This window comes from Artemia sp. Qi Xiang Cuo, chromosome 7, assembly GCF_049724085.1.
Source record: "Artemia sp. Qi Xiang Cuo chromosome 7, ASM4972408v1, whole genome shotgun sequence".
NCBI classification, from domain to species: Eukaryota; Metazoa; Arthropoda; class Branchiopoda; order Anostraca; family Artemiidae; genus Artemia; species Artemia sp. Qi Xiang Cuo.
In genome coordinates, this window is record NC_142800.1 from 67,144,918 (window position 1) to 67,169,721 (window position 24,804).

At 35.0% G+C, this 24,804-nt stretch overlaps 1 protein-coding gene and 1 pseudogene across 1 annotated transcript in view; both read left to right on the forward strand.

Annotated features, from left to right (window-relative positions):
* The first annotated feature begins 3,639 nt into the window (after positions 1-3,639).
* Positions 3,640-24,804, forward strand: part of Xpd (general transcription and DNA repair factor IIH helicase subunit Xpd) — an 89,008-nt gene continuing 67,843 nt past the window's right edge. The window contains exons 1-5 of the mRNA XM_089092518.1: positions 3,640-3,663; positions 6,720-6,819; positions 12,344-12,598; positions 20,815-21,048; positions 24,507-24,630. Coding sequence (XP_088948644.1) covers positions 3,659-3,663; positions 6,720-6,819; positions 12,344-12,598; positions 20,815-21,048; positions 24,507-24,630 — 718 coding nt within the window. The 5' untranslated portion in view covers positions 3,640-3,658. The remainder of the gene's footprint in view (positions 3,664-6,719; positions 6,820-12,343; positions 12,599-20,814; positions 21,049-24,506; positions 24,631-24,804) is intronic.
* On the forward strand, positions 15,996-18,215 carry LOC148950624 (uncharacterized; annotated as a pseudogene).

A 24,804-nucleotide genomic window follows, 5' to 3' on the forward strand; every position in this document is an offset into this window, starting at 1 on the left:
GGCCAACTGTCTAGGGCTAAACGATAAGCAGGTCGTCTGTGTTTCAGGTGGGCGGATTCCGCAAAGAGATATTTAAGGGAAATGAGAAACTCCTGGGAGGTAGCAAAGAGAGAGGCTATGAGTAGATTAGGATTAAGAAGGAGCGTGCGTAGCTTTGTTGGCCTCAGGTGGCTAGGTACTGTGGTGAGTTGTTATTAGTATTGGTGTTTAAAATAGTATGATGCCACTTTACAAGTCAGCCTCTAGAAATTTAAGAAGATATTTTATTGTATTTATTTTTTTATTCTTAATCTGTACACACTCAAAGCTTATTTAAAAAAAATTATTCCGTAATTTTGCTCTTACTTTACTTGTTATTGTGTTGAATTTTTTTTATTATTATTGTCCCTATTAGTAACCTAAAAAATATCAGGTCTAAAAAAACTTTTTCACACGATTCGTTATACATGTGTTATACACACAATCAAAATTGTAAAAGAAAAAACTTGTCTAAAAGAAAATTAAGAAGGGTAATGTGTTTTACTTTTTAGTTCGTACATACTTATTTATGGCTCAGATAACATAGAATTATTTTCACAATTTTCCTCCTATTTCACTTCTTACCCTTTTTTAGTCCTTTTCTCACTTAGTAGCCTCTAAAATATTGGCTCTAAAATTTTTTTAGGCTTTCGTTGTTAAAAAAAAAGAAGAAAATAAATGTTTTTCTTAACAATTTGGTCCCTAGAAAAAAACAGTATTTTTTTCGTAATCTGTTCACTAAAAAATCAAATTTTCAAAGATTATTTTATTTTGTTTTTGCTCATACTTCACTTTTTTTTAAATATGTTTTTCTGCTATATACTTTAAAATATAGTATTTCTGATTATCACAAATATATTGAGCCCTATGAAGAGCGGCAAGGGATAGTGAAGATATAGTGTAAAGACTGCAATAATACTTTAATGAACTAATCTTGAAATCAATGTTATCAAATGATACCTTTTTGAAAAATAAGTTCAATAGATATATTATTATTAAAAAAAGGAAGTTTTCCGATGGAAGTAAAGAGCAAAATTAAAACTTAAAAAGAGCACAAACTATTGCCTCACACCCTGTATCTAGAAAACTAGAGCAAATTAACCTACTGTTGAGAATTTCCTATGTTTGAGTACTATAGAAAACCGGCCCTTTACTGAAGCCTTCTCATCAGCTTTACAGATTTGTTTGTTATTTTTCCAGGCTATGCAACATAGGTCTTATCAGCTTACCAGCTCTTAAAACCATTATTGTTTTTTTTTATGCGTGCGTTTTTTGTTTACAGTAAAGTGCTATATGAGAAAATCTCATCAGTTGGTTTATTTGCTCTCATTTTATAGATATATGCTGCACAGAACGGAAAAGTTACAAATGTTTCCTAAGTTACAAATTTGTTTTTTACTTCCATCAAAAAAGTCTGTTTTTTTAATTAACAAATTAATTAGCTCCCTGTTTCTCCATGTTCTTGGACAAAATCTCTTACTCCTCAAATTTTGGATTCTGGTAGGTCGAAAGTTCAAAAGTGTCGAACTCTTGGGCCGAGTCTGAGTCCGATCTGAGCGTCTGGACGTCACCGTAAAAATTAAAGTTAACAGAAAAATCTAATAGCTCTAAAGCCGGGTTTTTGATTATGGCCTTTTCAGGTGAAGTAGCTTGTGTTTTGTATCCTTTTTCTGAGAGATGCAGTCAGTGTTTCTATGTGTACATATCAAGCATGGAGAATACTCACTTTTCGATTCTCCTATTCCCAAATCTGATATATACTTATCGACTTAATTTCTATATATTTTTTTATTTACAACTGAATTTTCTTTGAGTCCCCATATTTGTTTCTATAATTATACACATTTCTACTTTATTTTCACAGAGTTGCTAATTTTGATTTCAACAATTAATCGGTTTCTATCATCAGTGTAAACTAGTTGAATTGGTGGGGACTAAAATAGATTTATGTCTTAAATCCAAAATTTGTTTTCCTGGTTCCTGACGTGAATGGTTTCGTCCCCGTTGTGATTTATATGTCTTAAAGCAGTTTAGCTCAGACAAAGTAGGTCCTTCTCTTTTTTTCTTTGGGAACTTCTTGCCCAGGTATCTAAAGTTCAGTTAAATCTCTCTGTCTATTTCGTTTTTCCGTGAAAAAAGTAAAGAATCTTGCTTCTTGGTGGAGCAAGTTTTTCCTCGTAGCCTTTGCAATGATCTCACAAGTTTAGCAAAGTCCTTGACAGAATCAAACTTATTATTTATGCTAACCTCGGGCAAAAAAAAGTTTGCGGATGTGGTGTGGCAAGCACAACAGTCAAAGAATACTCGGCAATTTCAAATCGTACTGTTTTTCTGTGATTGTAGACGAAATAAAAAAACACGTCTGCTGACAAACAACTAGCCATTTGCGTCAGTTTTGGTGATTAGGATTTACGCCAATGGATGGCGTATTTGAAAAACTAACCCGTTGTTTCAGTTTTACTTAAAGAACCGGTTCAGTTTTTTTGGAAGGTGGGTTGTTGTCGCTGCCCATCAACGCTTGACACAGACAAATATCCACGATTTTGATACTCAAATGCTCATGTCATTTTTGCCATGGAAGTGATTGTGCTTTCTGCAAGAACTTTATAAGTAGTTTCTTTCTTTGGAGCTTAAAGAATATTGAAGATGTCAATATGATCATTTAAGACCCTGGAACAAATGTATCTGGTTTTAAAAGCTGAGAAGCCATTTTGATTTCAAGTCTGATTTCCAATTTGCTGAATGTAGTTACAGAAAAAAATATACCCATGGAATTCTACAGGAAATCTGTCACACAAATCCATAATGATCCCCATTCTGCGGTGAAATTTAAGGGTTTAGGGAGCTAGTAAATTTGTCTTACACCCTCTTAAGGATAGTTAAAATACTGTAACTGTTTTTTACATCCTATGTAGTTCCTTCGTAGAAAAAAGCAAGCATTGAAACAAAATGGCAAGAGTTGGCTATAATTTCTCATAAAGACAAGAATATACTGAAATGGTTGACCAATGTCATTCTGCCTGTGTGTCACTAGTATTAAAATACTGATTGGTGAGAGAAAATATGAAATTTTTTGCAAGTACTCGGACCTTTTTTTGGTTGTCACATTCTGGTACTGTATTCAAAAGACTTCTTAATTTTTAAAAAGGGATCAAGCCGGTATTGCTTCATGCTTTTTAAGTGAAGTTTGGACCAAAGGGAAAGGGAGGAGGCCGTCCTTGACGATTGGCTTAAAAGTGTTATAATGGGTCAAATCAACGTAACAGCCTCAGAATGCTAAACCCTGAATAACATTTAGTTGATTGCTTTGAAGGGGGAGGAAAGAGTAAGTATATGCCTACACAAACAGTAGTTCTTGACCTTTAGCATTTTCACTCGTCGACCCTTATTTACCTTATTTAGCTGAACAGTTTTCATTGCTGCTTTTCAGACTCTTAAGGCAATTCAGGCCCAGTTCAAGTTTGTTTCTTCCGGATATGCAAATCCCGCAAAAGAGAAATTTGAAAATCCAGTAACCACTTTAATTCGGTTTATTTTTTTCAGAATATCTGTAAAGACGGCTTTACGCCAACGCTGATGGTAGTTTATTATTGAAGAAACAGCTTATAGAAGACTACTAGTTTTATTATTCAGGCAAAAAATGAAGTAGGGCTATTAGACCAGCTATTATTTTTTCTTTTATGAGAATCAACTTACTGAGATAGAACTGAAATAATTGGTTTATTACTCTATAATATAAACATTTAAAACTGGGTAAAGGGCCTGTAGCTATCTTGGAAAGAAGGCCAAGGTGGATGAAACATTCAAGAATGGATCTAGAGCCATGATTTCCAACATGCAGTGCATGCCCCAGCGGTGGGACACGGCAATATTTTGGTGAGCCATGGGCAGGAATTGCACCTTCGGATGACTAATAAGCTTCCTTTAGATGAACACATGTAAAATTTTGAACAACCAAGTTCAAATGGTAAATTTTTGGGTAAAGTTCTACAAAATCATATTATTGAGTTAGGACTAAAGTGAATACACCATTCGATGCCTTTTTTTATGCTGATTGCGAATATAATAAAAATTTCTATCGGAAATGAATTTCAGCCCCCCCCCCCTATATAGGCTATACCTAACCTAACCCTGAATATAGGGGGGGGGGGGGCGGAAATTCATTTCCGAGAGAAATGCTTATTATATTTGCAATCAGCATAAAAAAGGCATCGAATGGGGCATTCACTTTAGTCCTAACTCAATAATATGATTTGGTAGAACTTTACCAATTTTTGGCAGTTCATATTATTGACTTACAAAGAAGTAAACATCAATGCCTTTTTTTGTGCTCTTTCCAAATATAACAATCATTTTTGTTGGAAATGAATTTTACCCCTACCCCTATATAGGCTAAACCATTCCGGGTATATATTTAAGCAGCATTCACAAGCATGTCTAGCTAGAATCCCATGTCTAGACACGTGTCTAGCCAGAATTCAATGTCTAGACAATGACTGTTCACAAGTAAAATCCAGTGCTTAGCTAAAACTACAAATTTAGTTTCAAATTGTCATTTCTAGCCAATCAACAGAGCTTATATGAGCAAAAATTTCAAAATTGTAATCCCTATTTTTATTGGTAAAATTCTACTTTAGTTACTTTTGACTATCTTGGAAAGGGGTTAGGTTAAGAAAATGAAACTTTCAGGGATGGGTCTACAGGCTAAAGTATGTCCTGGGAAGATATTTTGAAGTACTCACCTCCACTCCTTCTCCCTCTAGAGGGTCCTGACCTTTGATGACCTTTAAAAATATGTGAGGTATAAAAGTGAAACCTTGTAAAATAGATCTTCTGCTTAAAGGAAGTACAATAAAATTGTTTTCAGTTTCACAACTTTGCTCAATCCCAATTTATAAGGTTTTAAAGATATGCAAATACATTTCTTAAATTTTGAAAATAAACTATTTATATGTCTTAAAATTCTGCTCAAATAACTGAAATTGCATTTTCAGAGCTAAAACCAGAGAAAAAGAAACTGATAACTGAAAATTAAGGTAAAATGTAGTTTTGTCAAAATTTCAATGGGTATAGACCTGTCATATAGGCAAATTTCATGACCCTTTAGAGGGAGAAGGAGTGGAGGTAGGTATTTCAAAATACCTTCCCGGGACATACTTTAGCCTGTAGACCCATCCCTGAAAATCTCATTTTCCTAACCTAACCCGTTCCCAAGATGGCCAAAAGTAGCTAAAGTAGAATTTTACCTTTTACTGTTACAAGCTAATGGATGAGATAAGCAAAACAATTGCCAGTAAATTTCTACCAAATCATATTATTGACTTTGTCATAAAGTGAATATACCACTTGATGCCTTTTTTTTATGCTGATTATGAATATAGTAATCATTTCTATCAGAAATGAATTCCAGCCCCCCATAGATATGCCAATTCAGGGTATATATTTCCACAGCCTAACCCTGAATTGGCATATGTAGGGGGGGGGGGAGCTAAAATTCATTTCTGATAGAAATGATTATTATATTCGTAATCAGCATAAAAAAGGCATCAAATGGTGTATTCACTTTATTCCTAAATCAATAATATGATCTGGTAAAAATTTACCCAATTGCCTTAGTGTGCTTCATTTTTATGTCTGGTGTTGCATATTTGACTAATTAAAAAAATTAATTAATGAGAAAACAAAAATTAATGAGAAAACAAAAATTAAATTTCAGTTTACAAATGTAAAGAAAAATGATGAAAATAGTGGAACTTGACTCACTCTGATTGGCTGTAATCAAAAATCCTAGACATTGAGTTCTAGAGTCTAGAACTCAATGTCTAGCCAAGCGCCTTGTCTAGCATGTCTAGCTAAGCGCCAAATTTTACTTGTGAACGGTCATTGCCTAGACATTGAATTCTGGCTAGATGTAGGATAATAGCTAGACACACTTGTGAACACTGCTTTAGGGAAATTTTTGGCAGTTCATATTATTGATTTACAAATAAAGTGAACACACTAATCAATACATTTTTTATGCTCTCTATGAATACAATAATCATTCTTGTTAGAAATGAATTTTAACCCTACCCCTATAGGCTATACCAATTCAGGGTATATATTTGCACATTAGGATGGTGGGGGTAAAGTTTAAACTTACCTATCATTTGCATCAGAAATAAACTTTACCCCCACCCCCTAATGTGCAAATATATATCCTGAATTGATATATACATGTAGGGGTAAATTCATTACCAACAAAAATGATTGTTATATTTGGAAAGAGCATAAAAAAAGGCATCAAGTAGTATGTTTACTTTATTTGTAAGGGTATAGAAAGCAAAGTACTCTTCTGCAACATTTCATTTGTGTTTTATACTATAGAGTAGGTTACCCATTTTTAACAATTTTTCAGGGATTCAAACTCAAGCTTATCTGACTGCAGACTCGTTTTGATTTTTAATTTGTCGCTTAAGCCTGCTGTTACCAAAAAAAAAAGAAAAAAAAAATACATAGTCTATGCATTGCTGAAATGCTTATCTTTATTTTTCATTTCTGAATAGGACAAAATTTCAAGTTCATACTGATTCCTAGAGTGCTTATTACAATCCAAAAAATGCTCTTCTGCCAGATTTAAAGCATAGTATGTGCTGTTAACTCAGAATTTTTACCTTTTTAAATGTCTTTTTTTGTCTTATTATGTTTTTTTCTGCTTTTAGAATTGAAGTGGATGGCTTGGAAGTTCTTTTTCCATATGACTATATTTATCCTGAACAGTACAGCTATATGCTGGAATTAAAGAAGGGGTTAGATGCCAAGGTATGTATTTAGGCATAACCAGGGGCGTCCCAAAGCTCATTTTATTGCGGGCGGGGGGGGGGGGCGATCTTCGTAAATTTTTAGCGAATCGCTACCTGATTTATGCTGAATTTTCTGCAGAAATCAAGAATTTTGCTGAATTTCGGCCGATTTTGCAAAATTTCTGCCGTAATTTTCACCTTTCTGAAAATTTTACCAAATACCTAAAAAGGTGGGGGGCGGCTCGCCCCCCCCCCGCGGGACGCCCATGGGCCTAACAGTTGATGTTGAACAATGAGTATTTGTTTCAGTAGGATAACTGCACATCGTATATTTGTAGATAAAAACTTTTTATAGTTCTGGTATTTGAGAAAAAGAAGAAAATATAAAGACAGCCAGGGCCGTATCCAGGATTTTTCTCGGGGTTGGGTGGGGGGGGGGGGTACAAAAGTATTTTGTGAGGAGAGGTTTATTTTTTTTTATTCATTTTTGTTATGTTTTTACGTGTCAGACAAACATTTCGGGGTGAGGGGGGGCATGATAAGGTCTTAAAGTCACCATTTTTGCACTGCTAACAGCAATGTAGACTTACGCATGGGGGGTATGCACACATGCTATATGTTTAAGAGGTATGGTTAGAATTTTTCCAGGTAACCGTTGGAAAGCTTTCAGGGGTGGTAGAATCTAGTGCGAATTTTTTTAAGGACCAAATTATTTTTGAAGGGAGCCTTTGGACCAATCTTATGGGTTGTAAAAGTCATACCTAAACGTATATCCACACAATTTAATAAATTTCGGTGAAATTTAGATTATTAGGAAAACCATGTACACAAATATTTGGTCTTTTTTTTATATAGAAACCTGAGATTAAGTTTTTGATTTCAAGAATTGGCTTAACCTCTTTTTAGCCATTTTATTTTTCTCATGGTCAGTCTGTATTTAGTTAAATAGGCAATTTAGCTTTTGTGGTTTCCAATCAAAAAGCATTAAATAGCAACATAGATTTAAGGAAGAGTAATTTATTTTCAAGCACATGTGAACACATAGATATTTCCTAAAGAAAAGCTAAGGACCAGTTTCTCCAATGGAATGCATGAATTCAGAAAATATGCATGGTATAAATGTGCCCATTTTAACATTTACTTGTCTAAGCATTCTGCATTATTCCATTACCATCTTAAGTGTTGTATTTTTAAATGAATTAATGCACTGCATTTAGTGTTGATCTTTTACCAGTCAATGTTGGCCATTGGAAAGCTTCAGTTTGTTGTAGCATGTCAAAGTGGCCTTTGGTAATTTTTATGCAGATATTTGTGAATTAACAAGTATGAGAATTTTGTATATTTTTTAGCAAAGATTTTGGTAAGATTTTGGATTAGAAGCTATTTAAATTGAATAGAGGTTTAATAAATTAATTTGTTAAAATTGATTAAATAACGTTAGTAAACCCATAAGAAAATATGTTGGAAAATTGAAAAGTGTAATTTTTGCAGGTGATTAAGGATTGGAATTAAATGTGAAGTGATGTTTGTAAGAATGTAATGAGAGGGAAATGAATAGCATTGTGGAATGCTAAGTGTTGGTCCTTTTTCTGGGTTTTTATTTCTGTTTTGTTCTGCTGTTTTGAGACTTGAGATAAAAAATTAAAAGCTGTCAGCTGATCTTAAGCTTCCTTTAATGAGAGAGATAGAGGATCGACCATTCTTATAACAATGTAAACCAAACTTATGTTCTTTGTTGTGGGCTGAATGAGAGACTATATGTGATATTCTTTATTCACATCACAGAAAATGGCCACTCCCATTGCCATAACCCTTGCTCAAGCCTTAATTTTTGATTTGCTGCACCTATGAATATATCTCTGTTATACATGTTGCATAAACTGAAATACATGAAATATATCTCTGTTATACATGTTGCATAAACTGAAAATTTTACAATTTTATATGCTTCTTGTGGAAACGAAAACAAAAATATTAGCCCCACAAGCAGTATGTAGGCAGTAAGTTCAATTTAGTAAAATATTAAAACCAAAAAAGTTAAAACACTTGTGTGACAAGGAGTATAGCAATCCACTGTTAGAAGTAGCTTAGTAGTAGATTGCATTCTAACTTTTTAACCCCCGGGGAAGGGTCAGTGAATCTTCCTGCAAAGGGAGAGCAAGAACAATGAACTATAGTTTTAGCATAAAATTTTCCAATAGGAAGGTAAATTTTGCCATATGAAGGCAAATTACGGCCCGTGGGTCAGGTACAGCCCCTTAGAGCATATTGCATTTTGCAGACAAATACATATTGTAATTTTACGTCAGTCTTATTTTTTCTGTTAGATTCCTGGTACATTTCTGATAAATTTTTTTTTCCATTTTTTTCCCTTATTTGTTTTTATTAATGTTCATTTTGATAATTCACTCTAAATACACATTGTAAAATATTATTACCAGCTGGAAACGTTAAGTGTGAGTTTTGAATCAATAACACTTGGCTAAATATACTTGACTCATGTTTGATAACAAATGGTAATTAAATTATATTTAATGTATTTGTATTTGGTTAGAAATGAAGTTTATAGTTTGGCTCTCAGAAGAATTTGTTAGCCCTCCCGGCTTTATGTCATTCTTAGGGAGAGGGGATTCTCCTTGTCTCATGTCTGTATGCAGGCAATTGTATTACAATGAAATGCTAGTAACTATTGCTTCACTGTCATAATAGCAGTAACACTGACCCGGTAGCGCAAACTTGTCAAAACAGAAAATGTATATTTAAGCATGCTTACACTACGTTGCTGCCAGTTTAAAGGTCATATCTGACATATTCACACGTCTGAGGCTAATACTAAAACATTTGCTAAGCTGTTCTCAAAGTGAAGATCAGTGAAATAATGTACATATGTAGGATTGAAGTGTGATTGAACATACATTATCCTGCTAACCCTTCCTTTTAATGCAATTCAGCAAACACAGCAAACGCAATTCAGCAAACATATGATATGCATTAGCTTACTAATACAAAAAGAAAAAGCATGGAAATGTCAATGTACATTGGACTTGAAGTTTAAAGTGGCCAGAATCATTGTAAAAATCATATATATACGATTTTACGAGCAAAAATAGAATCAAATAATCTACCAAGCGTAAAACTACCACAAGTCAGTATCGATAAATAAATGAGACCCGAAACGAACAGAAGTTTCAATAAATGAACGAGTCAAACTCAAAACAAGCAGAAACTAACAGGCCCGTTTGGCCAAAAAGTGACCCGTAGAAATACCTGAAGGAGTATGACGCCTTTCTAAGCTTAGTTGAACCTGCTTTAAATTTTTTTGAACAGATCCAATGTAGTATATGGAAAGACGGTTTCGAACCCCACCCTGCCTCGTGAAATGAACTATGTTAGTCATACAGTTTGTGATTTGATTCACTTATCTCTGGGTATTAAACCTAGTGTCCCAATCAGGCGAGTGCGTGGATTTTTTTTTGTCCAATAATAAAAACAATTTGCTTGATGAGTTTGATAAGAGGTGCAAGAAATTCGAAAACAAGTTTTTCTTTGGAAGGGGGGGGGGAAGAAGCTCTTGCCTGGGTACGTCCCTAGTCTCAATTCCATGTTGGTGTTGACAAATCTACTGGTGATTGCCATTGCTACTTTTAATTAGCAATTGATGCTATGCTAAAATAATTTTGTCTTAAATGCTTGTTAGCGCAGCACTGTTAGTTTTCTGGTAAATCTACATAATTCTTAATTATAATACGTTCTTTTAACTTTGATGTATCGCATAATTAAAGCCGTATGCAGGGGTGGAGGGTTTGAACCCCTCCCCCAAAATTGTTATCTGACGCATAAAAACGTAACAAAAAATGCATATAAACAAATAAAAGATTCCTGTACAACCCCCAACCTTTCTTATTTTACAATAAACACAAACTCGACAATGCATGCTAGCAATAGCAACTTCGAGAATGAATTTGTATCGATCTTATCTTACCCCATAGATTTGGATAGGAGTTAAAAAAAGAATTTCAGATACTTCTGTTCTTATTGGATGCGAAATATGAATTGAGGTGTTTAACTTGAAACTTCGAACTTGGTCCCCAGTGCCCCCCTATTAATGGGCTTGATTACTTCCTACCTTCAAAAGAATTAATCACGGATTTTCTAAGATATCCTACTCTGTGAATTGTGAAAACGTTTTTCCTGTGTTGAACGAAAACTTCACTCCCGTAGTAGTTTTCTAATATTAACCCTCCTGCTGAGTTTCTCGAAATGTTTTATGAATTTCAACTTTTCGTAGGTATATTTTCTAGGTACTTATATTTTTTGCGTTTACCGAATATTTAGCTTTTTATGTGTTACAATTTGGAATTCTTAATTTGCTTCCTGGTGCTCGTCAATGGGTCGTCTGCGTCTCAGACAAGCTATGTTTCTACTTTCCCACTGAGACATCTTAGGAAGAAAAATTTATTGGTCAAGTGCATGGTTTCTGAATTGTTGTGTAAATGGTACAATCAAACACACTGTATATTCACCATGTTTGTACAAGCAAACACTATGTATTACACATTAAGTAGTGTGATACATGTGACCATCAGGGTATAGTTGCAATAATCATATCTGTAGCAGTGAAGGCTCGTGTATCCAAGTCTATTTCCACGGTAAATATCCAGCAAACCCATACAATAAAGTCAAGGACAAATATTTAGTGGTTCGGCTCTCCATAAGGGAGCATTATAATATTCTGTAAACTGCTTTAAAATATTCTAAAATACTAATAATTATTCCTAAAAGCGCATCGCTTTACTTTACTTTGATATTACAAATGCAATGAGCAGGCTATATCTAATTTGGAGTATATATTTGCACATTAGGGGAGGGGGAGGGTATGGTGCAGGACCAGACTGTGTAGTCCAAACCAGCGGTACTGATCTCCGTTTCATGGCACTTCAGCCAGGATATGCAATGGAATATTTTGGGCCAGTCGTCCTGTGCTTTCGCACACCCGTCTGTTTACCTTCCCCAGATTTCTCCAGGTATCAACTTAGAGCTGGGTCAACTCTGACTGAGCTTACAGTCACGCCACTGACCTCCGTTCCAATGCCAAATAATCAGTGTTAGAAGGGGGGGGGGGTCAAAGTAAATCTGTTTGTTTCTAGGAACGATATAAGCAACTATTTTAGATTTTTTTTTAAAGCTGTTCTGGAAATTTTAAATCTGTTCCCTTATAGAGGGTTGAACCTCCAAATATTTACCAAGCCTAGAACTCCAATAGCAAGCATTGTATAGACCGTCCTTAAAGTACTGAATCCTTGATTTTTACTCAATTCTTGGCCAATTAGGTGAAAGGCCATTCCAAATCTGCAAAACCAAAATATGGACTTCCAGATACCTGAAAAACATAAATAAACGTGCAGTTGATTACTGCAACTATAATGATTTACTGGAAAATAGGTTGACTACCATTTGATTGCCGTAAAAGCTTGAATGTTATCTTTCAGTAGACATGCTGTATTTTCCTAATTGTTTTCAGTGTTATTCATTTTCTTATCTAGGGTCATATTATGCTTGAAATGCCATCAGGGACTGGCAAAACCGTCACGCTACTTTCTTTAATTGTGGCATATATCCGAAAATATCCCCTAGAATTGGCTAAACTTATTTATGTGTCAAGAACAGTACCCGAGATTGAAAAAGTCATAGAGGAGCTGAGGAAATTGGTCCAGTTTATAGAGGACAAAACCGGGGAAGATTCGAAAATTATTGCTATTGCTCTTAGCTCAAGAAAGAATCTCTGTGTTCATCCAGAGGTGAGTAAAATTATCTTTTTTGACTGCTCATTCTCCCCCTTGTCTAAGCTACTATTTTATAATTATTGTTAAAAGTATAAATGAATGGAAATAATCAATCATAAAGTTAATAAAACCAAATTCTAAAACATTCCCAAAATACTGCATCTGCAATCTCTCTGGAGCAGCTAAGATGATCAAGCTGAAACTATCTGGGAGTGTTTTGGAGGGAAATTTGACCGAAAATTTTAACTTGAGAGAAAAGAGTGGAGGCAACTAACTCCTCTCTCTCTCCCAGCATTTCCCTAATCACATACAATCAAAATTTTGAAATAGCCATTATTTCAACGTAATTGAAAGGGCCGGAAATTATGTCTTTGAGGATGACAACCCCCTCACAGCCCTCAGGGCAAGGGTTGTAATTTATGCCTTGGGGGCATAAATTCTAGGATTGCATGGTCAACTCATACAGAGTTCTATAGGATTTTTTATCAAATGATAAAGTGTACAAGGGAATTCCATTCACTTTGCACACAAGGCTAGATAGGCCAAAAAGAATTAAAATCATGGAAGGATGCAGTCCAGGATCCAACGGCACTAGCACTCTTCATACTGGCCAAATCACGTTTTGATGGGATTTCTCCATTGATAAATGATGAATCGGTTTAAGTACGAGAGCCAGTGGCAGTGTAACTTTGATTGGTGACCGTATGGAGGGCAAAAAGTTTAATATTGTTACCATTTACTCTCAGCTTTTTCACTTCCAATTCAACAGAGCTCAAAACCAGTTGTTCCCGAACATGAAAAATTGCTGACGTGATAATGACATTTGCATCAGGTGCTGCAGCAAGTGTTTTTCTCAAAATGAAATTGGAGGGAGCTAGTTATATATTTATGTCAATCTTATCTTTAAGAGGCAACCATTGAGATATATTAAATATCTCATGATTTAATTTTCCGTCTAAATGATACTCCTGGGTCACTGCAGCAAACCTTTCTGATCAGCATTTTGATATGGCCATTTTGTTCAACGTAGTTGAAAGGTCTGGAAATTATGTCTTTGAGGATGACGACCCTCCCCCCCATAGCCCTCAGGACAAGGGTCGTAAGTTATGCCCTTGGGGCATTTAAGGTTTTTATAGAAATTTTTGTCGTAGAAGCTTCAAAAAGGGCTCTTTCGATTGGAAATTGAGAGGACTAGTACCTTTTTTATTAGTCGAAAGTGATCAGAGGGCAAATGTTTCCCTCCGCGCCTATTATTTCCTCAAGCACTTCCAGTAAAAATTTGGATATAGCCATTTTGTTAAGCCTATCAGAAAGGTCTGGAAATTATGTCTTTGAGGATTACAAATCCCCCCAGCCCTCAGGGCAAAAGTTGTAAGTTTTGCCCCGGGGACATATAGGGTTTTTATAGAAAGTGTGATCATATAAACTTTAAAGGAGGCTCATTGGATTGGTAATCAGACACTTTAGTTCCCTTTTTAAGAGTCAAAATGATCAAAGAATAGCTACCCTCTCCCCCCTGCACACACTTCATATTGTCCCGAAATGCGTCTATTAGAAATTTTGAGATAGCCATTCTATTCAAAATAGCCAAGAAATCATTTGACAAGCATTTTTGGGCTCAAAGAAGCCCCAGAGATTAGGGGCAAGGGTTGTAAGCTATGCCCAGGGGGTATTAAAGGTTTTTATGGAAGGAGTTGTTGTTTAACTTCAGAAGAGGCTCTTGTTTCTCCCTGACAAAGACCATGTCAATATAAAACCAACAGAAAATAATCAAAAAACTTTTTGCACTAAATAAGTTTTTCAAAAACAGTAAAGAACCTCACTAAACCAAAAATTAAAAAAAATAGAATCAAATAATCTACCAAGCATACAACTATCACAAATCAGTATCAATAAATAAATGAAACCCAAAACAAACAGAAAATAAATGGGGGTAATTTGCCCTCAGGGCATAACTTAGAACCCTTGCCCTGAGGGCTTTGGGGGGGGGGCGGTTGTCATCCTCAACGACCTAGTTTCCAGAACTTTCGACTACGTTGAACAAAATGGCTATCTCAAGATTTTGACTGGATGTGTTTGGGGAAATAGTGGGCGTGGAAGGGGTGTTAGTTGCCTTCCAATCTCTTTCGACTATTTAAAGGGCACTAGCCATTCCAATTTCCAGTCGAATGAGCCCTTTTTGAAGTTTCTACAACATTTCCTTCGATACGAAGTGCCCTGGTATGGAAAAAAAATACATTGTAACAAGATCGTTCTTTACTTAGGCAGTGCTATTGCGCTGCCTATAATACTAAAGTACAATTTTTCGTAAAATTTTTTTTTGTAATAAAAATTATTTTGGTTAATTACCAAAGGTTTCTATATACAGTAATTTCCTTTAAAATGAGCCATTAAACAACTCTCTATTATGATGATTATATACCAACAATTATGACGTTATTCATCAATCTTGACCATGAAAATGCGGTTTTTCGTAAAAAAAAAATGGTTTTTTGTTAAAAATAACTTTTTTTCACATTACAAAAAGTTTTTAACCATATTAACTTCCTTTAAAATGAGCTATTAAACAGCTCTCTATGATGTTCCAGGGCCCGCTATCTGAGGAAAAGAAGAGGAAGAAGATACCGTATATGCAGAATATCGTGGTTTCCGCCACTTCTCTTGATTTTCATGCCAGTATATTTCCCTTGTTGTTCAAAACAAGGGACTATAAGTTTCCTATATAGGGGTTTCGGAAAAGGTGGCTCTAATAGTGTACTTTTTGTTTTGATCTGATTCTAGTTTTGGGAGTTATGACCTATTTTCTTTTTTACTATGGGACGTGATCGTCCCTTACTAGGTTGCTAGCTACCGCTGCAACTCGGAAAAGTATAAAATCCATTCTCTATAATAGTTATTAACCTCCAAAAGTTACTAAAGGCTTGAACAATAATTCCTAAAGATTTCTTTGGAGACAGTTTAATCCCTCAGATAAACATAGTTGCAGCTCTAGCTGCAACCTAGTAAAAGGTGAACCCCAGCCCGTAGTAACCAAGAGTTTAAAAAGTGTTTTAAATTAGAAAAAAAACTCCTCTACAAATGTTGTTATTCTAAAAGAAAAAATCCCGAGTAGCATATGTATACACTTTTTCATTTCATATTCCAAAAACATAATTACCGAATGTTTTTTGTTAAAGACTCAAGCAATGTCTTTTTAAGATATAAAAAATAGGATGAAAACATTTTCAAGTTCAATTCAGAATTGCTATAGTTATTACGTAAACTCCGAAAATATTTATGGTGTCCGAGCAATAATTTTAATGTTTTAATTCTAACTAGAAAATGTCTGAAATTTTTTAAATTAGTTGTTTTTTTTTTGTTTGATACAAACAACTCGATACGTGATTAAGCTTACAAGTTTGAACCTTCAAAGATGAATTCAATGAATGAACAAGCCTTTGATCATGCAATTATTTCTGCAAATGAAACCAATGAGTCCGAACAGGTTCTAGCGGTCTGTACTGAAACTGAGCTATCGATTACAAATATCTCACCAGTAGACATTTTTGATGAAAATCCAGCCACAAGGAAGCTGACCCACCAGCTCAAGAAGCTACCTGACAAAAAATAAGACTGCGAAGCAAATCAGAAGAATGAGAGATCTTTTCAAAATGACGAGAAACGATCTATATGCAATAGTTTTAAGAATACTCTTGCCATACGCATAAGAATCCACACCGGTGAAAAATCATTCAAGTGTTACGTATGCAAGCAAAGCTTTAGTCGCAAGAGAACTCTTGCAAGGCACATGACAGCCCACACCGGTGTAAAGCCATTCAATTGTGACGTATGCAACCGAAGCTTTAGTCGCAAGGATTATCTTGCCATACACAGGAGAACCCACACCGGGGAAAAGCCATTTAATTGTGACGTATGCAAGCAATGTTTTAGTCGCAAGAGTACTCTTGCAATGCACTTGAGAATCCACACTAGTGAAAAGCCATTCAGTTGTGACGTATGCAAGCAAAGTTTTAGTCGCAAGTATACTCTTGCCATGCACATGAGTACCCACACCGGTGAAAGACCATTCAATTGTGACGTATGCAAGCAATGTTTTAGTCACATGAGAACTCTTGCAATGCACATGACAACCCACACCGGTGAAAAACCATTCAGTTGTGACGTATGCAAGTAAAGTTTTAGTCGCAAGGATTCTCTTGTCGTACACCTGAGGACCCACACCGGCTAAAAGCCATTCAGTTTTGACGTATGCAAGCAAAGTTTTAGTCACAAGAATTCTCTTGCCGTGCATCCGAGTACCCACACCGGCGAAAGGCCATTCAATTGTGACGTGTGCAATCAAAGTTTTAGTCGCATGAAAACTCTTGCAATGCACATGACAACCCACACCGGTGAAAAACCATTCAATTGTGACGTATGCAAGCAAAGTTTTAGTCGCAAGGATAATCTTGCCATGCACATGAGAACCCACACCGGTGAAAAGCTTTTCATTTGTGACGTATGTAAGCAAAGTTTTAGTCGCAAGGATAATCTTGCCATACACAAAAGAACCCACACCGGCGAAAATCCATTCAAATGCAAAGCAAGGTTTTAATGACAAGAGTTATCTTGCCATACACATATGGGATAGACATGGCGTGTGAATATAAGGGTGACCAATAATAAAAAGTAAAACTTAACTTCATAGTTTGAATAAGACATCTTAAGAAAATTCAGGATTTTAATGGGGCCGGCCTGAAGCCACCTTATCTTTGCCAGGAAGCATATTGTAAATTAAAAATATTTTAGCTTCAAAGGTTAAACAAGCCTTTGATCGTATGATCATTTTTGCAAATGAAACTAATCAGATCAATCGATTTCTAAAGGACTGGGCTGAAACTAATCTATCGAATACAAATATCTCACAAGTAGATATTTTGATGAAAATTTAGCCACAAGGAAGCTGACTAACAAGAAAAAGAAACTACCGGACAAAAAAGAAGAACACGAAGTAAATTAGAAGAATGAAACACATTTTCAAAATGACAAGAAACATTCTATATGCAATTTCTTACTAGGCTGCTAGCTACCGCTGCAACCCTGATAATCTTATGAATACTCTTGCCATACACATGATAACCCATACCGGTGGAAAGCCATACAAGTGCAATACGTGTAATAAGAGCTTTTCTCAAAATATTCATCTCATTCAGCATGTGAGGATCCCATTTTGTGAGAAGCCATTCAAGTATGACGTATGCAAGCAAAGTTTTAATCAAAAGAATATTCTTGCCCATCATTTGAGAAATCGCACCGGTGAAAATCCATACAATTGCAATACATGTAATGAGAGCGTTTCTCGAAATATTCATCTTATTCAACATGTGAGGATCCTGGTGAGAAGCCATTCGAATGTGATGTTTGACATAAGAATAAGAATTCAGAATTCAAACATAAGAATATTCTTGCCCATCACTTGAGAACCCATACCGGTGAAAAGCTATTCAAGTGTGACGTATGCAAGCGGAGTTTTAATGTCAAGGGTAATCTTTCCATGCATACGAGAACCTACACCGGTCAAAAGCTTTACAAATGCAATACATTTAATAAGCACTTTTCTCAAAATATCAAAAATATATATGTCTATATATGACTTACTTGACTTATATCCCATCCGACCTTTGTGGCTGTATTGAGGCTTCCTCTCTTCTAACTAGTCGTTTAATATGGCGACGGTATTCAGTTCTTTCTGGTGCAAGACGCAGGAGTTGGGGGAGGTTTTGGCCATTGAAGTTGTCGTACCATCTCTTGCGAGGTTGGCCACGAGGTCGTGTACCATGTAGCCGTCCTTCAAATGTGGTTTTCGGGAGTTGGTTTGATGGCATTCGTTTGATATGACCACGCCAGCACAGTTGCTGACTTCTAATTTGGTCCATGATAGTACATGAGCAGTGGAGGAGTTTACAGAGGTCTTCATTGGATACTCGCTCGATGTAGGTGATCCCTGCTATGCGACGGAGACGTTTTGTTTCAAATGCGGAGATTCGCCTTTCGTCATCAACTTTAATTGACCATGTTTCACTTGCATACGTAGCAATGGGGATTATGAGATGGTTAAAGACCCGGATCTTCAATGATTTTGATGGTAATTTACTTTTCCAAATTGATGATAGGCTCTTGAAGCTGCTGATTGCAAGGCCCAGTCTACACCGAATCGATTTTGAGTAATCGTTGTAAGAGGTTAAAAGACTGCCAAGGTGGACAAAAGATTCTGCATTTTCAAATTGCTCTTATTTTATGGTTAGCTGTATGGCTCTGGGTACAGAGTCTCTGGATACCCGCAGGAGTTTCGTTTTTGTTGTATTGACAACCATCCCAAGGGCTTCGGTTGCTGACACTTTCTCGTTTGTGTCTGTCTGGAGGAGATGTTCATGACTGTCAATTTTCACGATGTCGTCTGCGTACGCTAATTTATCGACAAGTTTTCCTCCAATGGATGCACCGTCTGTGATTTTAGCAAGTGATAAATCTGCATTTAGAAACAGATTAAATAGATAAGGGGATAGGAGGTAACCCTGAAGAATACCTGCTGACGTCTCGAAACCCTTCTGTCCATCCCTCAGGCGTCTGAACCTGCCTGCAGAAGTTCAAATACATATCTTTGATCAACGTTACCCTGTTTTGGAGGGCTCAATAATGCAGAAGTATGTGCCAAAGCCCGTTGCGCCATATTAAATCGAGTAAGAACAAAAGTAAGAACGGTTCTTTCGCAATTCCCATATTTTTCTCCATCAGTTGCCGGGGGGAAAATATATGATCTATAGTAGATCGATCTCTTCGGAAGCCGGCCTGATATACCTCTAAATTGAGGTCTGTCAGGGATTTTAGTCGGTCAAGTAGGATTTTCGTGAGGATCTTGTCCGGTTCGCTTGTCATGCTAATTGATCTGTAGTTATTACAGTCCACTTTTTCACCCTTTTTGTAAATGGGGATAATCATGGCTTTCGCCCTAGATCTGGGGAAGTGGCCTGTTTCCCAGATGCCTACTGTGACTTTATGATGGATGTCTCTCTACCAGTTCTTCTGGGCCCGACTTAAGTAGCTCTGACTGTATGCCATCTGGGCCAGGAGCTTTACTCCTCTCACTTCCTTAAATAGACCAATTTTAGTATTTATGATTTTTTTGTGAATGGTAGCCAATGATTAAGACTATCCCCTCTAATCCTTTTGTTATAAAAAGTCGCTATTTATTGAAAAATCTAATATTTCGAATAAAAAGCTGACAATCCAAGTAATGGCATATTACTAAGAAGATGTAAGTGATAACCAAAGATTATAAAAAAAAGTTTTGAATAAATATATATTAATAGATATATAATAAATACTTATATGAATAAATCATTATGTGACTGTGATGATTTCGGATATGTTCTTAAAAGTATAACTAAGGTTCACAGGGGATGAGAGGGGACAGAAATAGGAAGTGATAATCCAGGCACATGAAAAATTTAAGCTGAAAATCCTCCTGAGCCTTTGCTGCGGCATAGGGCGTGGAACCTAGTGTCCAGTTGCCGAGTCTTTTTTAGAGGGACAAGTAGCAAGCCTGTTGCCTAATCTTGCCCAAGTGGGGATCAATTTATTGGCCCCGAATTGCCAAGCACAGCATCAATCCACTGTGCTACCAGAAGGTATCATGCACATATGGAGAAATTTATTTTCGAGGGAGCCTAATAGTTCAAGGGGACTCGAAAAGAAAAAGACAAACACGTCACAAAATATGGATTAAATTGTAAAATCTTGAGGCATCGGGGGGGGGGGATAAAGGCTCCTCCTCCTATTTAACGTAACTAGATGAGAACTTCCTTTTTTAAATGACATGTGCAATGAAATGATAGGATCTTCATGATGAAGGCTTTGTAATATTAACCACTGTAACATGTCTTCAGGATTTTTATTGCAAAGAAGCTGTGCTTTTCTTTGTTTTAATTTTTTCATGCTAATAAAACAATGTAAAAGCGGGATCACAACTATGATTTTATTAATAAAAAAAATCGGCTCTCCTCACGGTCTGACTTAGACGTTCTTTTATTATTCTTTTAAACTTTTCTCTTTTTTTAAGTTTGGCTTATTTTTTTACTTAAATTTGACATACTTTTTCCCCAGTCAGTTTTCCATAGTAATTTAGGTTACGTTTGTTGTTCTCACCTCTTTAGATATTTGCCCTCATTTATTTAACGTTAATTATATTTCAGGTTAGCACACAACGAGATGGAAAGATAGTTGACACCAAGTGTTACAGTTTAACAGCGTCTTATGTGCGAGCAAGAGCACAGACAAATGAAAACATTCCACTCTGCAAATTTTTTGAAGGTTTTGATATAGAAGGCAGGGAGGAGTCTTTACCATCTGGAGTCTACAACCTTGATGACTTAAAGCAGTATGGCATAGATAAAGGATACTGTCCCTATTTCTTAGCAAGGCATATGGTAATTATGCGGTTTTGTTTCAAAACCTCTACTTTCATTATCATTTTTATCACAGATATGTTCAGAACAAATTTTGTAGAATATTTCTGGAAGGGCTACATTTTTGTGGCTATTTTTTTTTCTAAAGGCTGGGTAAGAAAGAAGATGATCAAGTGGGATTCAGATCCTCAATTCTTTCCTAAGCCATGTGTGCGTACACGGACAATTATGTTTCAGTTTTTCCTGAGCGATGGAGTCTTTTCAACCAACATTAGGGTGCAAACCTTCTAAACTAGAAATAGAATAAATGAACAGAGACAGAGAAGACTACTCACTACAAAAATAATAGGAATGAACGAAAACTGAAATACTATATACATACACACAGATACTTAAGCACGAACCACAGCGACTAGAGCACTGGTCTCGACAGACTCTTAAGAATCCCGTCTGATGCTTAGTGAGGGCTGCAATGGGGCTGATAATGCCACACAAGTGTGATACCGACGAATTCTTTGTCCACAATCGTAAATTAAATGAGGGCTATGACCCCACTGCCTTTCCATCATAATAAAAACCGTAAGTAAAACAACAGGGAATTCACCTAAGATAGTGAAATGTATTTTTTATTGATATACGTAGCTTGCTGAGGGCGGCTCTTAAATATAGAGCTCAAATATTCTTGAGGTTTAAACAGTTCCACTGCCTTAGGTAAATTTGTTTTACTTGTTGTTTTTACAATCGTAAATTAAGGAGAACTTTAGCATACTTACAAAAATCTGGACGCAAAATTCTTTTATCTCTTGTGGATAAAATATTTCAAAATGGATAAGTAGCTAAAAAATGTGTCTAACCAAAGCATCTTACAGCCGTCCTCATATCTGTCGGTTACATATATTTGTCTTTTTTTTGGATGACAGAGCCAAATATGCTTTTCCCGCCATTCGCGACATTGCCTATCAGTAGAGCACGCATAGAAACCAAGCTTGACCCAACAGGCATTCCTAAGTGGACAAAAGAATCTGATAATATTACTTCTTGGTTACCACAATAACAATGCGATCCCTTTGATTCGCTAATTTTCTTTTTTTTTGGGGGGGGGGGGAGGAGTTGTTGTCTTGTAGAAAAGCTTTTGTTTTATAAAAAAAAACCATCTTGTTTAACTTTTGGATTGACCTTTTATTAACGCTGTCGCAATTGTATTTACGGTTATTTGTTAACGCTAAATAAACGGCCGAAGGCTTTTAAGTTAAGCCATAGACTATTTCAAATTTAATACGAAAATTCAATGGATGCTATGAGCTTCAGTAGTTATTATTTTCTTAGTGTGTGGCTCCACAAGGGTAGTTAATATTTTTGGCTAGGTATACTTCAATGTGCCGTTTAGCTGTTTAATGCTTAAGCTGTATAAAATCCACTCGGTTAAATCTGCTTTTGAACTTTTGCGTTCCCTTCAATATGCTGTTTTATGTATAAGCTGTTATTGAGTATATTCGGCTTAATTTGCTCTTAAACTTTTTTATCCACTTTTATTGTACTGTTTAACCATTTTATGTATGGGCTGCTTTTAAACTTGTTCTCATCCTCTTTAATGTGCCAAACTTTTATAATTGGCCGCTACATCTGATTTAAAACTTCATTCATTTGCTTTTTAGTATCGCTTAGCTGTGTTATGCATGATCCACACGATTAGCACACAAGATTCAAGATTCATTTAATAAAAATAGCTGTCATAGTTACGGCTGACACCGCAACTAAATTACGCTGCCCTTTACAACAATATATATATATATATATATATATATATATATATATATATATATATATATATATATATATATATATATATATATATATATATATATATATATATATATATATATATATATATATATATATATATATATATATATATATATATATATATATATATATATATATATATATATATATATATATATATATATATATATATATATATATATATATATATATATATATATATATATATATATATATATATATATATATATATATATATATATATATATATATATATATATATATATATATATATATATATATATATATATATATATATATATATATATATATATATATATGTATATATATATATATATATATATATATATATATATATATATATATATATATATATATATATATATATATATATATATATATATATATATATATATATATATATATATATATATATATATATATATATATATATATATATATATATATATATATATATATATATATATATATATATATATATATATATATATATATATATATATATACATATATACATATACTAAGTACGATTAATAACACTAGTAAAAAAGGAACGAATGAATTGCTGAAATGATTTGTCCTGCAGCGTACTGGTTCCTGCTTATTCATGTGGCGTGTGTTTCTGTTGACTCTGGCGGCGGGGGGTAGTGGGGATCGGTGTTTATCACTCGAAAGAACGGACTGCCCAAATTTGCACATCAGCATACGGTTAGGTCTAATTTTAAACCTTTTATTTTCATTCACTTTGATGAGCCGTTAGGCCGTTTTGTATATAAATTGTCATCAAATATTTTTGTCAAAATTTGCTTCAATTTTTTTTTATTTACTTTAATGTGCCGCTTACGTATGAGCTATTATTGAACTATTTTGCCAAATCCTTTTTGAACTCTTCGATTCACCCTAATCTGTCGTAAGCTGCATTATGTTTGACCTTTTATCAAATTCACACAGTTAAATCTGCTATTAAACTTTTCATTCCCTTTTAGCCGTTTTATATATGAGCTGCTCTCAAATCCACCCGACTAAATTTGCTAAAACAAAAAAAAATATTTACTTGAATGTGCCTTTCGCCCATTTTTGTTCTGTCGATTACTATAGTCACTATAGTCGATTAATTTTGTTCTTTAACTCCTTGGGGTTTTAGATTTGAAGCACTTAATTGACTATTAAGTTTGCTTTGTATGATTTTAAGTTCATTGTTCTCAAAGATACAGTATGATTTCAAGTTCTCAAAGATATAGATCAATAACCAAATGAGACAATACGCCCTCCATACCCATAAAAAAATGGAAATAAATGCTGAATATTAGATAGTTTGTCTCCATGCATCACCTATTTCCGTAGGGTTTACGAGCAAATGTTGTTGTCTTCCTGCAAAATTGTACAATTTGCCTCCCTGAACCCCCTCCCTCCTCTAAACGGTTTGTGAAGTATAATCTACATTAATTTTCAAAGGTAAGTATTGTTGTCTACCAGTGTAATTACGTAATTTACCCCCAGATATCATCCTGACCCCAACCCCAAGATGATTTATGCAAGATGTTCAACACTTTAAGTTTGTCTACTTTCTCTCTTATTTCTTAGTTCATTGATTTGACATATGAACCACCCTTAAGCAGTTTAATTATTCAAAGTAATAGTTTCTATCCCTGTAGGTTTCACGAGCGAATATTGTTGTATACACATATCATTATATCTTGGATCCAAAAATTGCTGAGATAGTCTCGAAAGAAATTGGAAGGAATTCCTGCGTTGTATTTGATGAAGCGCACAATATAGGTAAATATAGATGCAAAAACTGTATGTACTGGTAAATAGCCTAATATAGCAGAAAAAGTTTTTGAATAAGTAAATAAAGATAAGCACAATAATGGTAAATTTTTCCAATATACATAAGAATTTGTTAATAAAACAATAATTTTATTTGACTGCAGCAGTTTAAAAGGCGTTGTT